Genomic DNA, 17749 nt, shown 5'->3' on the forward strand with positions numbered 1-17749 from the left:
TGGGAAGCATTGTGTATAGTCCCACCATTTTAAGGCATATTTTTGTATTTACGAGCCAACTTAGGAATTAGCCAACTTTCATAATTTTTCGTGTGTATTGGCCCATGGATCTGGCGTCTTGGAGCATCCAAAAAAAATTTCTGAAAAAACTTTATGAAATGAGTGGGTTATCATTGCGTATTTCTTAAGACATATTTTCTCATCTACGAGGCAATTTTTAGGAATTAACCGACTTTCTCGATTTTTCGTGTGTATTAGCCCATGGATTTGGCCCCTTGGAGCACTCAAAAAAATTTGAAAACTTTATGAGGACCTCCGTAATAAGTTGGGGAAGCATGATGTATAGTCCCATCAATTTTAAGACATATTTTCGCATTTACGAGTCAACTTTTAGGAATTAAGCGACTTTCTTGGTTTTTTGTATGTTTTAGCTCATGAATATTTTGGTGATATGGCTTCCGAACGATTTCTTTGCGGAACCCTCTGTAGGAAGATGATGGAGCAATACGTACAATCTCACTATTTTCAAAGTCCATTCAAGGTCATTTTTACAGGAATTAAGTAATTTTCTCAATTTTTTGTGTATGTTAACCGATGAATGTTTTGGTGATATGCCTTCCAAACGATTTCTTTGCGAATATGCATTTTTCTCATTACGTACAATCTCACCTTTTTCAGAGTCCATTTAAGAAAATTCGTGAAGCCTCACCATTTTTTGCACATATTTTGGACATTCATGAGTCATTTTACTAGAATTAGGCAATTTTCTCAGTTTTTCGTGCGTGTTAGCCCAAACATATTTTGGTGATATGACTTTCGAATAATTTTTTACGGAACCCTCCGTTGGAAGTTGGGGAAGCGGTACGTGAAGTCTCAGCTTTCTTTGCATATATTTTTGACATTTATGAGCCATTAAATAAATTTGACTCAATCATATTTTTAGTCGTACACTCCACACGGGGGCCAGATAGTGTCATGGCCAATTTTACAAACGCTCCCTTTTTCTGCCTTATCTCCATATTTTCCTCTTGGCTCGGCGCACGACCAATAGTTGCACTCTTGCGGTTTTTTTTTCATTTTTCGAAGTCTTTTTAACTCAATGATTATCGTATGCTATCTTGATCATTTAATTAGGCTTTTATTTGTACTTTGAAGCTCCATAGCAAGTCTATTGTTGGTCCAAACATACCTATTAACTCTGACAAATTTACTATGCATAATGATTCTAATAATGATCAAGTAATAACAAAAGAACACATATCAAGCAATAAACAAGAACAATAATCAATCTGAAACCTAAATGACACATCGGGCATACAATACTAAAACTGAAAAGTCATAGTAGTACTCATATACATATGTAAATATATATCCATCTATCAACCAATTATACCTCGAGGGTATGTATAACTTAAAGTATATGTCATATAAGGCATGTCCAACTGATTATAGCTCAGTGGTGTGTATACCATATGCATGTAGTATTTTTGTTTTTTAAGATTCTTTAAAGAGACAACAACATGAAAAGGAATTCATGCCAAAAAGAGTAACGGGATATCCATTACATACCTTAACATTGACACCTCCAAGCTATATGAGAAACCGTTCACACACTAACTCAACTACAAAAAAAAAAGGGATAACATTGTCAAATTATATTTAGTTTATACATGTGAAAAATAGATAGAAAGAATTGTTATGAAAAAAATAAAATAAGGGAGGTATGCGTAATATATTATACCACGAGGGAAAATAGTGTAATTGAGTGAAACTCTGAAATTATGAAGTAACAATAAATTTAATTGTCTACGGTTTTTAATTATAATTACATCAATAATAAAATATGTGCATAATAATTAGCAACAAACTATTAAGAAAATTTTAATCAATAGTAACAATAAATACATAAATTTTTTTATATTCTACTTGGGGTATTTTGCTTCTTGCAATCTCACAATTAATAACATTTTACATGGCCTTCATCAGACGTGGTTCTCTTTTATGTATGTATATCTCCTTATGTTTTCGTAACTGAATTTTTGGGGCCTAAAGCCACTGCTTTAGTAGCAATCACACAATTTCAGATGCATCATCTGGAGTTTTAAGTTGTCCAGTCTTCAGTATGTTTTCCAGTGCATTCTGACATCTGAAGAAGTAGATGTTAGTATTATGTCTACGGAAAATCTATATTTTGAAAACAAAAAAATAAAATATGCTAATTCAAATACCTCCAAGGTAGATGGTCCAGGAACATGTATGGTGATACTATTATATCTTTGAATGCTTCTCTTTTCGCTACATACGCCCTAAACCTGCATCTTCTCTCCCAACTTTTCCAGCGCTTCCACAATGGTTTATGAAGGCCATCCTTCTGTGGCACAATATGGATAACAAGACCAGGTAAATACAACTCTGGGATACTCAATGATGACTTATTTTCAGAAGATGGAACAGCCTCCATAAATTCGGTTAAAGGATCACTAAATGGACTTGAATCAGAAGTGGAGCAATTGAATGGACTGCTGAAATGATTTGATGATTCAGTTGAAACGATTTCATCATCACAGCTAAAATCTGTATCTATGTCATGCAAAACAGAGGATCCTGCTTCACACTTTGCCAATCCTGCAGAAATAGCAGTAGCACTTTTGCATGAAATAGTTACAACTAGAAGAAGCTGCAGACAAATACAGTTAACCAGACACAACATGATTAAATGAGGCATGTATTCATATGGCAAATTCAAAAAGTTCAGTAGTACCATTTTCAAGTTGGCTATGGTTGATTTGGTTTGTACAACTTGACATTGCTGTCAAAGAATTCACTGACGATTCTCCATCGTTCATGCTTTTCTGACAGACAGTCAATGAAGTAAAGTGGTGAGCAAGTTTAAGAATTGTTGTAATATCAATAGTGCCATCTTCTGATAGTGCCTTAAGTGCAGCTGCTTGGAGTCTCATAATTGATGCTACTGAAAGGCGCGCTGAAAATTCATCATTGTTTACAATGCTGAAAAGATGTTAACAAGAACGGAAGTTAATTTTATAGCATATGAGCAGCAACACTTAATTGTCTCACAGATAATCACACTGGCAATACCTGGTAATGAATTCTGAACAAGCATCTGCTACCACCAGACCCACACATGGGAGAGCACCATATGTGTAGACGTGTAAATCTGGGTACTGTTTGCATAGCTGCTCAACACAATATAGCGATTTGATTTATAAATAAACTACATGTACTAACTCCAGAAATATATATTATTTAGAGAAGAACTGATTGGTAATACATGAAGATATATAGGCACCTTGGAAGATCCAAGTGACCATTAGAAGATTTAATATATTTACTAGGGTTTCAATACACATATAACAATAAAACTCCTGATTCTGTGCTTGAACTAATCTGCCATTGTTAACACAAAATGAGTATATTCATAAAATCAGGGTGCATTAATCACCAATTCAGTTACCAATTAAAGGAACTGTATTTTCTATTAAATGGTCTTGCACATTCAAGTATATATATTTTGAAGATATGTACTCCAATTCAGATTATACCCCACAGATAGCTGATGAAATCTATTGACAGCATATTTTTTAGAGTTGATTACTATCCATTAAATATCAGATCAATATATTTAGTTCTTTACCAATGTAATAATGTGATCTTAACAAAGAAGATCAGCCAGATAAACAAACGAGTGAATTTCATTCAATCATCCAGATGATTAATGAAGAAAAAGTGTTTTTTGGGTGTGCGTCTATGGGGGTGGGGAGGAGAAAACAGTAATGCATGTCCTGTACAAAGAGCGCCCAAACAGGATGAAGAAAAGTTCCAGGAATGCATTTCATCAGAAAAATGAATACCTTCATTCCCAGTACTGCAGCAATCGCTCCTCCAAGGGAATGTCCCACTATTCGCACACCATATCCCTCACACTCACATCCTACTCCCAGCAATGAGGAGAGAAATCCACCTGATATAGACGAAGCACACATATTTTTACATAAGTATCATAGAAAATGCGTAGGTTTAATTCAAAGGGGAAAGAAAAGGCAATTCACTGCATGGCTTCGTGCATATTTTTTTTGACAAGGCAAATAATTTATTAACAATTGAGGGAAACCCCGTATACAAGTCATATACCAAAAGAAGAGAACCTAGACAAAAATATGGTTCTCAACGAAAGAGATTCAATCCTCTATACAAATAGGGACCTCGTAAGTACACCAAAAAGAAACTAGAGACAAAACACTACTTTAAATTTTTACAAAATCAAGCTCTACCCCTTCAAATGCCCTCCTATTCCTGTCATTCCAAATAACCCACATGTATGCTAAAGGGGTAACACACCATGACCTCGAGCTTCTCTTGCCCCTTCTATGAGTCCAACTATGCAAAGCTTCCTTCATTGTATCCGACATCATCCATTGCATTCCAAACAAATTGAGGACCACCCTTCATTACCGACTAGCCACCTACAATGCAAAAGAAGATGATCTACATTCTTGCCTGCACTCTTACTCATAAAGCTCCAGATAACATAGGTAATCCTCCTCTTCCTCAGATTCTCCATTGTTAAGATCGCACCCCTAGCACCAACTATACAAAAAAAACCTTCCTCGGAGCTCAGGGAATCCAAATGGACTCATGAGGAAAGTAACTTATATAAGGGCCCTTTTCTACACACTTCTTCATATCAATCATATCAACCTGCAATTCGAGCACTAGTAACTAATCTCAGCATCTAAATTGATGCTACAACTGATTTCCGGTCATAAATAAACAAGTACAAGCATAAGCCAGTGCTTCCACCAAAGCACTGCAAGAGAGAGCTCGTAAGAATTAAAAAACAGTACAAAATTGAATCTCTTAAATTTTTCGACAGAAAAACAGGAAATGAATAAATAATACAAAAGGCAATGCACTATACCATCTCCATAATTTCCATCTACTTGCACGTAAAGATCACGTGCTGCCTCAACTACCCCGGAGTGTGCATAGTGTGGAGTGGATGAAACCACTCTTTGACGAATGCATGGGTCACAATGATCACCACTGAAAGAGAATGATGTATTAAGAAACAAAAAGAAAATGGAGAATAGTCAAATAGTGGTGCTTATATGCCATGCAGAAACCAAGTACAGAAAATTTAGTCAATAATGGGAGCAAAAAGAAAATCACAAATTTGCTACAACAAATGTTCAATGTCTTCTTGATTCCTTAATCTAACCCAAGAAATCACTTATGTGAGTATAGTTCATTTTTCCTTACTTTCTATGGTTTTTTATCATTGGCCAGACGGGTGGCATATATGGGTAATAGCCGCCCATCGACAACGGAAGCTCTTTGATTCTCTACCAAGATCGTAGAGACTTTGATACCATGTGAGAAATATTGGAGAAAAAATATTATTGAATTGTGTCTCTACATTAATACATTGAGACCCTATATAGATCCTTTCCCAACTAGGACACTACACATTATAATCCTTTTCCAAGTAGGATTCTATATATTATTCTTATTCATATTCCTATTCCTATTTCTATTTCTATTCTAAGTAGGATTGTATATACTATTCTTGTTCCTATTCCTATTCTAACATATACATTGTTTTACAATGTAAAAGATGTGTATATACACCTTTATACATTGTTATACATTATATATACATTGCTTATACACTATATAATGTATATATGTTGTATAATTATGTATAGAGATGTATATACACCTTTATAAATCATTATACATTATATATACACTACTTATATGTTGTTTATACATCTAGGCCTCTAAGAGATTGATAATCATCTCTTCTGGATCTAAGTTATCTTTTTCTTTTGTTTTTTTAGTTATTGGAGTTTCTTTCTCTTCAAGTTTTTCATGTTGAGACATATTAATTGGTGCAATTGTAGTAGGAGGGAAAGTTATGGTAATTTTTTGTGGTTGTTGATCTTTTTCTTTTTCTTTTTTCTTGGTTGGGTATCGCAAATATTTTCTTAGCCGTATAACTTGACCGGAGATCTTCATTGAACTCGAATCAAGGTGAAGCAGGACGGAAAGGAGATCCCTAAAGAGGTTGAAGTGGAAATTGAAGGTCTAATCTATACAATTTTGGTGTGGGTGGAAGCTCCAATCACTGTGAAATCAAAGGAAGAAGAAGTGGAAAGCCTTTGAATTATCCGCTAGATAATAGTACAGTATCAACTTTCTTTGCTAGAGATGTGATGGCTAACACCTGGGTAAAATCGACAGGGCACGTCACTCGATGGGGAGAGTATAGGTCAAAGGCAAATGTGGTGCATGCAACATAAATGGGGCTTTTAAAGGTATACTTGGACCTTTTACTCAACTGCAGAACTTGGGCCCAATTTTAAGCCCAACAAAACGGACCCATTAATTCATAGATTTCCCAATTTCTCTGAGAATGAAGCCCAATCTAAAGACCCAGTTACAATTGAAATCCAAGAAAACACCCTTAGAGAAAGAAGAACAACATCACACATTTAGTCATCTGTGATAACTCAAGTCGTGAAGAACACAATGATATACAAGGGTGAGGAACAACACGCAGAGACACAAGAAGACCAGTTCAACATTTGTATGACTAGTACAATGGTGTTTTAATATGTAACGGTGCCAATAACTCTTCACTTTTGGTGTCGGACCCGTGTCTTCACGACGTGGGTGTGGGCTTAATGTGAGCTTCTGTGTCGTTATCAAGGTAATAAGGCATGTTTTCCCTTGCCAATGAGCCTCTTCTGAAGAGGTGACACTAAACAATTGATATTTCACTTTATAGTTTTTTTCTTCAATTTATTTGGTCATATATTTGACATTGATGCTTATAATTATTAGTCTTGGACTAAACATATACATACATACATACATATATATATATATATATATATAGTTGTATCTTTTATCCCTTTGTGCCTTTCTCAATTAAAGCCCACATTTTATTTGCACTTAAATCCCCAATGGACCTTAGAGTTTTTTCGCGCTTTTTGCTTTTGATAACACTGCAAGGGACTGCAGGAAAGGAAGACACTTTAAGATAGAACAATCACAGTAGAGGGCTCTATACTGTAAGTTCTGCCTACAAAAACATGAATCAGATGCACTCAAAGATCAGTTAATATGGAAAGTCAAAACTTCCATCGAAAGTCACTATATATCTTTACTTGACTGGTTCGGAAGAATCTGTCCAAACTCATGAGAATCTCAGGAAAAGGGGAATCCAATGGTGAAAGATGTTATTTATGTAGACAAAATGCAGAGACAATTAGCCATATGTTCCTTCATTGTAAAGTGATCAGTCTGTTACGGGACGGGACCTGTTTATCAGCTTCAGAGGTATAATCTGGACTATGCCAGGAAAAACATCAGATGTGCTAACAAGCTGGAATGCTGAGGAGGATGGCAACACAAACAATGACAGATGGAGAATTGTCTCTGCAGTAATATGGTGGACAATTTGAAAAGAAAGGAATTCTAGGTGTTTTGAAGACACTAGTAGTTCTATGCAAAGGATTAAAATGAATTGCATCCTTAGTTTTATTATTGGTGCAACTCAGAGAATATATATGATCCAGTTTCTATTTTAGTGATAGTCTACTATTTTACTCTTTTGGTTGTGGATTCACACTGATGTAAATTTTTGGTTGCCAACACTTCTGTGTTGTATTTATGCATGGCTTCGTAACTCCTGCTATTTATTTTTGCGGTCTGATTTGAAATGTTTCTCCTTGAGCTTGAGGGTCTATCAGAAACAGCCTCGCTCCCCTCCCAAGGTAGGATTAAGGTTTGTGTGCACTCTACCTTCTCCATACCCCACTTTTTGTGACTACACTGGGTATGTTATTGTTGTTAACACTTCTGGGTTGGTGACTCATATACAGATTTGTTACCTTGACAAAAAAAAAAGTGGTTTTTTATTTTTCAAGTCTAAGTGTCCATGATCTGCGAAAACCTAAAAATCGGACATGAGAAAAAGGGCAACTATTGAGAGGTGGTGATCCAAAAACATTTATCCAGAAGTCCTAGCAATTGGGAACTTGCAAGGTATTTTTAATGGTCACAAGTACCTAATCAAGAAGTACTTCAGAAGCACAGCTGGAATTCCAAAGATAAATGCAGAGATGTAATGTCAACAAAGAAGGCAGTCAAAGGATGCCAGAAGCAGATTTAAGTGCAAGTAAATTTGTAAAAAGAACCAAATGAGTGTGTAGAGGAGATAGAAAGATAAAATAGAGAGAGAAAGATAGATTACTTTAGCAGGCTATCTAATTCTTCTTCAGTAAGGCAGCATTCCCTGCCTAAACCATCAGTTATGAGGTCTTCGGGGGTCTCAGTTCCCCTCACAGCAATTACAACAGATTTCACATTATGCAAAACCACAATAAAGTATGCTGCTTTACACTTCCCCTGAAAAAGAGATATGGAAGTTATTTTTTTTTAAATGGAAGACACTTTCTTTTTTGGATAAGAAAAAATAAAGACAATAAGCACAAGGGTTCAAAACATCCAAAATAAGACACGTGAAGTACTCATAGTTTCACTTGATTCAATATATATATAAAGAAAAAAAGACATTGCAAATTTTGAGGGATGAGGACTAGTTGCCTGAATATCAATAACATAGAAGAGCTAAGATGGAACCTAAATACAATAAGCACAACGGTTCAAAACCTATTTCTGCCCAAAAAGAAAAAAAAAATCAAAATAAGACATGTAAAGTGCTCATGGTTTCACTTGGTTCAAAAAAAAAAAAAAAAAAAAATATATATATATATAGGACATTGCAAACTTTTGAGGGATATCGAGGACTTGTTGCCTAGAATTCAATAACATAGTAGAGCTCAGTGTTTTGGATGGCGAAAGGTGATAAAAGGCGACATGGGTCTGTGGTGAGGCACTAGCCTTTTTCAAGTGAGGCCCAATTAATACCAAAAAAGTAAAATATTTAATTGCATATAAAAATAATCAAAATCTCAATAGCATTAACATATTAGCAAATATTTTAATTCAAAAAAGAAAAATAGATAGTAACTTAGAACTTGAATGAGAAAAAAATAGAACAAAGATCAAAACAGTGAAAATAAACAAAGGTAGAAGTGACTCTGAAGAAGAAGAAGGAAAAAGAAACAAAGGAAGAAGAAATTTGAAGAAGAAAGAACAACGTATTGGTTGGACTTTGGAGTCGCCGGAAAATTCTGGCCGGTTGCCCGAGGAGTCTAGTCGAAAACCCTAAAATTACCTTTTAACTTTTAAAACCCTAAATTGGTCGCCTTTTCTAAAGAAAATATAAAAGGTGACACCTTTCTCGCCTTTCTCGCCATGGCGCCGCCTTTTGAAGATCGCCTCACCACAGAGCTAAAAGGCGATGAAGGGTCGCCTCACCTTGCCTCTTGCCATTGGCGACAAGGCGATCGCCTTTCACAACAGTGGTAGAGCTAAGATGGAACCTAAAAGACAAATCTAGTAGGGGGGAAAAAAGAAGAAGGAAAGTATCAAAGAGTGGAGAAAAGTTGCATAAGAGTATCTGCAATCAAGTGGACCGGAGTTGCAGTGTCACACATGCCAGTTCAAAGTCCTATCTAAGCATGCACTTCAGTGAAGTTGCACTGTTACCCCCAGCGCGATCACCCCTCACCTTGCATCGCCTCACGCGACGTAGCGGTTGCTTTTCAGAACTAGAATCGAAGTCTCAAACCAATTTAAACTTATGAAATTACAGGCCTTAATGACAATCTGACAGTTCAAACTTCACATGGTTTATAAATAACTTAGAAATCAAAAATGTAGTTCACAGGATAGGACATCACAATTCACATGGTTCCAATATGTCCTTACAAACATAGAACCAAATAAATAACCGGAAACAAGGTCGTGATTTACTGTTAGGTGATCACAGATTAGAACTTAGGGATGTCATCACAAAACATTTGCGGCCAAAAATAGCCTAGAGATCTAAAGCTAGACTTACTTGATTAACACGCCCTTTTCTGAGCATATGTGCTGACAAATGAACATGTTTCAAGAAGGCTGCTGCATGACCTCGCCACCAGTTGTCACCTTCTAGTAAAGGTCGCCTGCGCCAATACATTTTGATTCCAAAAAGAGAAGAATCAAGCCACTATGCGAACAATCAAAACAACAGTTCAAAAAGGACGAAGTGTCATAGAAATAAGGGTTCAGAATTTCTCTAAGGAAAACAGATTTAAAGAAGTCAATAATCCTTAGCAGGAACCTTCATTTGATTGTGCTAAGTCTTAAATTATCAGGTATTTGAATATAAATCAAGAAAGCTACAAGAACCAAGGTAATTCCATTTCATCCTTTTATGTCTAAAATCAGTTCCTGCCACCAGTACTAGAGTAGACTTGCATTTGAAGTCCCCTGGGTGGAGCAAGCAGTTATCATGCACCACAGGTTGCACTGTGTATGAAAGTATGATAATCTAACTAGCTTCTTGGATACTTAAAGAGTGATGAGCATCTTAATTTTTCTCAAGATCTTTCAGATTTAAGAGGGCTAAGTAGAGAGTTCCTTTTAGCCAAAGCTCTTAAGAGGTGTTCAGAACTCAGAAGAAGATTAGTTCTTTTACTAACGAGAATTGGAGCTTGTATATGGTCTATTTAAGGGAATAGTCATTTGTTTATTTCATCCACATACTACAAAGCTAGAATCTCCTCCCATAAAAAGGCATCCCGATGCACTAAGCTCCCGCTATGCGGGGGGGGGAGTCCAGGGAAGGCCTGGAGTCTGGACCACAAGATTCTATTGTACGCAGTCTTACCCTACATTTCTACAAGAGGTTGTTTCCACAGCTCGAACCTATGACCTCCTGGTCATATGGAGGCAACTTTACCATAAAACATTACAATCACATTTTTTGGCAACTTGTCTGATATGCATATCCTTTTGCTCATAAAGTTGGAGAATCTTCTATGCCATATTCCAGCTATTATATCCTGTCAACTCACATAGGAGTTCATTTATTCTCAGGCTTTTGTTCCCATGTATTTCATCCATATCCTAATGTATAACTTGCAGTCAGATATACGTCTATGGTTTTCCACTGAAACTTTCATTTTAACTTTTAAAAAGCAAATGTCGTTACATGCTCTAAAAATCCAAGTAATCTACAACTAAGATAAACCAGTGGGTATCTGACCTGTTCCAAAGCCAGGGAGCAAGAATGCCTTGCCTATAGAGCCATGAACAAGAAAAAAGTACAGGATTTCTTCCTATATCCAGTAATAGACCCTGCAATTGACCATTCCACATAAAAATAAGCAGAATTATAATCAAGTCAAATTGAAATGCCTTGTTGTCATACCGTGTAGGCTGCTTCAGCAAATGGATGGTAGAAAGCAGCCTTGCGCATCCTTTCAATGGGTACAGCCACTGACTCTTCATACGATTTAGAGAAGGAAGAAGGATTCTGCAATAAAGCTAGTCCTGAATATCAAGAAGAGATCATTTTCTTTTACCTTACTGATAGAAAGAGATAAGCTTTGTTTTCAAAGTGAATACTTCCAAATCGCGGAAATAGAAAACAAATCCAATACTTAAAGCACTTCTAGCATTCATAACTATCATTTTGACTGTAATGTTGGATGAGAACTATACTGAACAAAGTGATCGCAAAACAATACAGAAAACCTTGATCATGTCAATTGAACAAGTATTATCCTCTAAGTTCCCCTTGCAGTTAAAATCTCTAAGTTTTTCAAATGAACATTGTATTCTTTTCCATTTTGTTTTCAACATTAAAATTTGTGACTTCTTATTTAACTATTTCTAAATCAATACCACCTTTCCCTTGTAGAAATCACTCTGAACATCTCAATTGCTATTTCTAAAAAGAACTGCCGCATCCAAATATCCTAAACTAGTTGTGGTAAGTCTAGATAATCCTGTGTCCTTTCTTTTTGGGGGTGAGCGAAGGTTATTTCAGTTTCTATATCATCCCTACTGTCAGATATGCTTACACTCTATGCACCTAACAAACTAAGGAGGTACCCTCAAGAGTTAAGAAATGTGGGATACACTTCTCCAGATGCATGTACAACCAGCATGATTTTGGCACAGATGTTAGACTACATAATACAATATTAGAACAGCTTTGATTTTTTAAGAACCTTTCACGTCCCGCATCGAGTATATAAGGGCATCCAAAAGGATTTTAAGGTCTTGCATCACTCTACTAATTGTCTTAAGATTTTTTAGGTTGAGTACTCAGATTCTTTCATACGTCCTATAGAATGGTAAATTGTATTACATCCATCAAATAAAGAATAAGTAAAAGTAAAGTACACAGACCCCCTATATATCAGCACGAACCTGCCAAGAGCTCCAAATGACCTGTTCCAGATGCACGGTAAGTGACAAGATCACCAAGTAACTGTGCCACAGAACAAACTTCATCTTCCTCTAGCACAGTCCTATGGAGCAAAAAGAGTATACAAAGAAAGCGGGTTAAGCAATCTGAATGACAATTCAAATCCTGTGGTCAACATATGCAGAGAGGCCTACAAGTATTTGACCCGTCCCAGACAGCACAAAGCTTCACGAATGCCATGATCAAATACCTCCCTATAATGTGCCCTCCAAGCGTTATCTTCTGTTGCATAGAAAGACCTCCATCTCAAGACGTCAGCCCCAGCAATACATTGTACTGGAGCCACATAAGATATAATAACCATAAAAAAAATAAGCATGTTGCGTTGCCACTTTGAACCATTTGAGAGAATCCCTGCAAGATATAGTTCATAAGTACTATCAGTTTGATGACTGAAACAAAAAAAATGTTGGTTAATTGTGTTATCTGCAATCAGTGAAAGGGAAGGGGTGTCGGGGAAAAAAGGAAAGGTGGTAAGCTTTTAAATGCAAGTATGCCACAAGTGTTATGATTATAAGAAATGGAGTTATCCATGTAGAGTTCTAATATCTTCTAATAACTAGTGAAGCACAAAGCCAATCTACAAGTCACACATATAAAAGACAACTTTTCTACTTTTCCCGTTGTTGATAAAATATTACTTGATAAAAAAAAGTCAACCTTTTAGCTTAACAAAAAAGAAGTCTTAATGCAACATACAACATACTCCGAGGTTCGCAGCAGACCCCTAACATGCAGGTTTTTCATTTTTTTCTTCTTTGCTTAGTTATAGAAATTGTTTATTGTTGCTTCCTAAAAGGCTAAAACCTAGTATTTAAGACAGGCAAAGACAGGATTCTAAAAGCTGAATTAGGCTTTTGAAACAATTCGTTACATGCAACTTCTTTGGAATAACACATTGTCATCATTTAGGATGTTGGTCTTAAACGGTTACAAGACCAATGAGAGATCATTCAGATTAACAAGTCAAAAACATTACCATGATAAGACAGTATAATCACAATATGAAGATCATACGCAGATTCTGTTTCATTATAGACTACCAACAGGAAAGAAGACACCTATTTCCTAGGATAAGGAAGATCTTCAACAGTGTTCCAGAGAGAGTTAAAAAGAATTTTGAAGCTGTCCTTAAAACAAGAGATAAAGAGTTGATGAATTGGTTCAAGAAAGCAAAGATGTGAAAGTTGCTATGACATGCTCAGAGAGCCTCAGTATCTCCTCTTATTTCTTATTTCTATTTGGGGGCTGCATGTTAATTATCAACTCACCGTGTACGGTTTTAATTGCAGGGGGTAAAGCAAGAACAATATACCAATACTTTTAGTGAGGGTTTCGAACCTGATATACAATAGAGGCCATTATATGGTACTGCTTGCTAGAACTAAATCCCATAATGTCATTAGGTACTTGCGATGTGATGGATACTACTTACCTCAGTTAGTTCAGGTATTACATTAGTCCCCTACCCCACCCCTTTTATCCATCGTTACTTTACTTTAGCTTAGAACCTTCCAGAATTCTCACCAGCAAGGAAAAGAGTACAATAGGAAAGGAGATATAAGAGAGGTAATAATAATGTTTAAGTTGCTATACCAAGGGAGTAGATTATTCTATGTAAAGAGCTACTACAGTAAGCTGATAGCTAGAGAGAAATTGGATTTCCCTCATCTTCTTGTTAGTGCATCCATGAGGTTCCTATTTGTATAAAGAGTTGAGTGCATTTTGTAGAGAGACAAACTATATGATTCTCTAATTTTTGTATACCTCATGTATATGGGACTTTTTCACCATTATCAATAAAAATTACCCTTTTCTTGATTTAAAAAAAGTGAAACAATCAACTAGCCGCATCAGAATGCCCATTATAGGACGTGAAAATTTCTGCTAGCATAATATAACATAGATGTCAGGTTTAATTCAAAAGCAGCAATAAGAAAACGGTAAAGTAAAATAAGGTAAAATATTGTAATTTGATCAAAACTCAAAAAATAGTATTTATGTTGCTCCCCTTAATGCCTAATTATTCACAGAATCAGCCATCTACCAGTTCACCCATTAACAATCTTTGACATTTGAAGAAAGGTTGAATCCACGAAAATGATGGTCGTGTTCATAGCACTAAAAAGAAAATAGGAGAACAGAGGACACATATTATGGAAACATCATAACAAAGGATATCCACCAGGTGCTCCTCATAGACAATAAAGCATGTAAAAGTTTGCATAATATTCCCATGTAAGATAGATTTTCAAGAAGGTATGCATACAATTTAATATTACCTCGCAGACAGTTGCTTGATGCTGTATCACGATGCAAAAGATTGGTGACAGTGAACAAAAGAAAAACAGCCCCAAGAAGTTGCAGTATTGTAATTACTGAGGCAATTCGAGTCCACAATAACAGTCTCCTATATTTCCTCTGTAATCAGGATAAAACTCAAAAGTAGGTCACAAATAAGAAATGTCATTCAGAGACTTCTAATGATTTTAAAATTTAAGCATTGGAAATACTTAGTAAACGAGAATAATTTTATCACACGCTCATCACAGCAAATGATCATATCTTACCAAAATGAAGTATTAATATATCTTAAGCAGCACGCTGGCATCATTCTGTTTAATCATAAATATAACCAATAACCAAAAGTTGCATATGTAAACATACTATAAAGACACATGTGAATGCAAAAACCAGAGGAGATAAACAACATCAGCTCCGTCGAAAAGGCTAATTATGACTTCTGAAAAATAAAAACTAGGACGTGCTTAATCAGCTGTGTGTGCAAAATATGAGTTTATTCAGGTAAACTTTTAGGCAGACATCACCTTGTGTAAGAGATCTGAAATGATCATTTTCTTCTGTTTGAATTGTAGTAGCCATAGAAGCTCAATTCTTCGCTTTTTCCCCTGCATTACTTTTAAAACTGGCTACACTTCATCCTCAGTAAATCATCCCCAATACAACTCCTTTTCCTCCACCAATGGCATTACTTCTTTTTTTTTTATGACAAGGGAAACACGCAGCCAACTACCCTTTGATGGCATTACTCTTTCTTGTCATTTGAATGAAGTCTCAATTTTGTTTCCCATCCTTATCAAAGGAGATGCCAACCTCTTTTGTATAAGTCTGAGAGATGCCAACCATCTCCCATTCTTTTTAATTTTATTTTTCTAGAATAGGTGCAACCATCTCTTCTTCCTACAAACACTATATTTCATAAAATCTCAAGATCTCCTTTTTATCTCTGTTTTCATGAAATGTCAAGATCTCCTTCATGATTTCCACAAGCTCTTTTCCCTAATAGATAAATCAACAATAAAATTGTATCTCCCATTTGCATTTGCCATTTTACGGGGAATGTTGGTATAATTATTGATGATGTGGATAACTTTTACTATCATAACTTAATTATATTACCTTGTTAAAATAGGACTTCGAACGTATTTAGTGAGTTGTTGGTTAGTAGCAACAATGATAATTCTGGGTATACTTTTTCATAAAGATAATGTCTGGACTATCTTGGACGCACCTTGACTAATCCATCATGTACTTGTTACTCCCGCTAACAGTGGTAACAAGTACTTATGTCCAAGGTTAACTTTATGTATTCTTAAACTATGTTCTGCATCATATTTGATACTTATATCAATCCAAATTTGACAAAAGTCAGCCAATTACTCTAAGTCCCTAAAGCAAGAAAAGCAATGTAATACATTGAACCTAGCATCACAAGATTAATAAATATCACTACTCAAGGAGAAGCTAAGATGGCTAATAAAGGAATGAAAAAATATCTAGTAGCACACATACTCCTACCTCATGACAAAAGAAAATAACACTCCTTATGTTTCAATTAAAGATAACACTCTTTTCATTTTACACCATTCAAGCTAACTAATATATTTCTAGACAACTTGCACCACGTTCAAGGACTTCAATTCATTTAACTATTCAAATGTTAAACGATGATGTACCTTAGCATCACATGATTAATAAAAAACAGCATTCGAGGAGAACCTAAACTAACTAATAAAAGAATGAAAACATAGCTAGTACCACACATCCCTTTACATCATGACAAAAGAAAATAAAAACTCCTTATGTTTCAATTTATATAGCACTATTTTCATGTTACACCATTTGAACTACATAATTTTCTAAAAAACTTTCAAGAAATCAAATTCATTTAACTATTCAATTATTGAACTATTGGGGAGAGGTAATTAGACAGGATGCAGCTCCCGATTACCGAGGACATGACATTAGATAGGAGGGTGCGGAGGTCGCGTATTAGGATAGAAGGCCAGTAAGTATGGAGCGTTGTCTTGGTTTTTGAGGGGTTTAGCCATTTCTTATAGTGTCTTGTTTTTTCTTCCACCATCACTTATTGTTGAATGTTGATTGTGTTTAGGTTATCGCATTATTTTGTGATTGTTTCTGTTTCCTCATTAGTTATTTTGTTTCTTTACGGTCGTTTTCCCTTTTTCATTATTCTGATATGTTATACTCTAGCCGAGGTCCTCCGGATACAGTTGCCTTTACCTCCACGAAGTAGGGGTATAGTGTGCTTACACTCTACCCTCCTCATACCCTACTTGCGGGATTTCACTGGGTATGATGTTGTTGGCGTAATGTTCCCCATCAAACTCACTTCTCAATAACTACTTTAATATTGTGTTCAGTTGTAGCTAAAGTCAACTTTTTCAAACACCTCCATATATCCTAGTATAATATAAAAAGGTTCCATTGTGCACATAATCAAAGCTAGTGCAGAATGAAAAAGAAAATGGTTAAAAATTACCCGTCTTTGTTGTCGAATAGCAAGCTGAGAATCAGGCAAATCGGTCTGAGAAGTTAAAATACTGGTAGCTGTATGTTGCTGAGCAATACCAGTTCCGATCATAGCAACAATCCTAATAATAGAAACCATAATCATAAGAATAACAGGCGCAGTACCGTCGTTTTCCCCACATGTAGAATGAGCGACGATAACAATAAGAATTCCCATGATAATGATAAGGGCATTCGAAACACCCAACACCACGGCTGACCTCCTTAACCTCTTCAATTCCGGTGCCGGTAAAGGCACCATTTTGCGGAATGAATTGGGAAATGTCAAACCCAATCCAAATCCCTTTGAACGGTTCCGCAGATTATTTGGATTGGGTAAAAGAGGAAGAAGAGGAGACATCAATTAACAGATGAATGAATTCCACATTTTACAAGTTTCCGATCATCTTTTTCGACCTAACAATCGTCGTTTAGGAGACAGATATGCCTCCTACAACAATAAACAAAATGACAGAAATCTCTTTTTTTTTTCTTAAT

At 35.8% G+C, this 17749-nt stretch overlaps 1 protein-coding gene across 1 annotated transcript; it reads right to left on the reverse strand.

The window, feature by feature from the left end:
* Nucleotides 1–1976: 1976 nt before the first annotated feature.
* LOC125834854 (uncharacterized) lies at nucleotides 1977–17727 on the reverse strand. The gene is made up of 14 exons (XM_049514010.1): nucleotides 17223–17727; nucleotides 14701–14839; nucleotides 12553–12772; nucleotides 12361–12461; nucleotides 11354–11475; nucleotides 11189–11280; nucleotides 9998–10103; nucleotides 8282–8436; nucleotides 4940–5064; nucleotides 3873–3982; nucleotides 3100–3197; nucleotides 2762–3009; nucleotides 2229–2625; nucleotides 1977–2146 (listed from the first exon to the last, which is right to left on the reverse strand). Exons 1-14 carry the CDS (start codon nucleotides 17610–17612, stop codon nucleotides 2071–2073), a joined length of 2379 nt encoding a protein of 792 aa, XP_049369967.1. The 5' UTR covers nucleotides 17613–17727; the 3' UTR covers nucleotides 1977–2070.
* Between the last annotated feature and the right edge of the window lie 22 nt (nucleotides 17728–17749).

Source organism: Solanum verrucosum, unplaced genomic scaffold (genome assembly GCF_900185275.1).
Source record: "Solanum verrucosum unplaced genomic scaffold, falcon-dt-bn FXZP01000184.1, whole genome shotgun sequence".
NCBI classification, from domain to species: domain Eukaryota; kingdom Viridiplantae; phylum Streptophyta; class Magnoliopsida; order Solanales; family Solanaceae; genus Solanum; species Solanum verrucosum.

Bases quoted from the DNA above. Each gene is read 5' to 3' on its own strand.
- LOC125834854 (XM_049514010.1), bottom strand. From the start codon at position 17,612: ATGTCTCCTCTTCTTCCTCTTTTACCCAATCCAAATAATCTGCGGAAC. The intron at 10,104-11,188 runs GTCAGATACCCA...GTATTGGCGCAG, and splicing joins GCTCCCTGGCTTTGGAACAG to GCGACCTTTACTAGAAGGTG. The intron at 5,065-8,281 runs GTAATCTATCTT...ATTCTCTTTCAG, and splicing joins GAATTAGATAGCCTGCTAAA to TGGTGATCATTGTGACCCAT.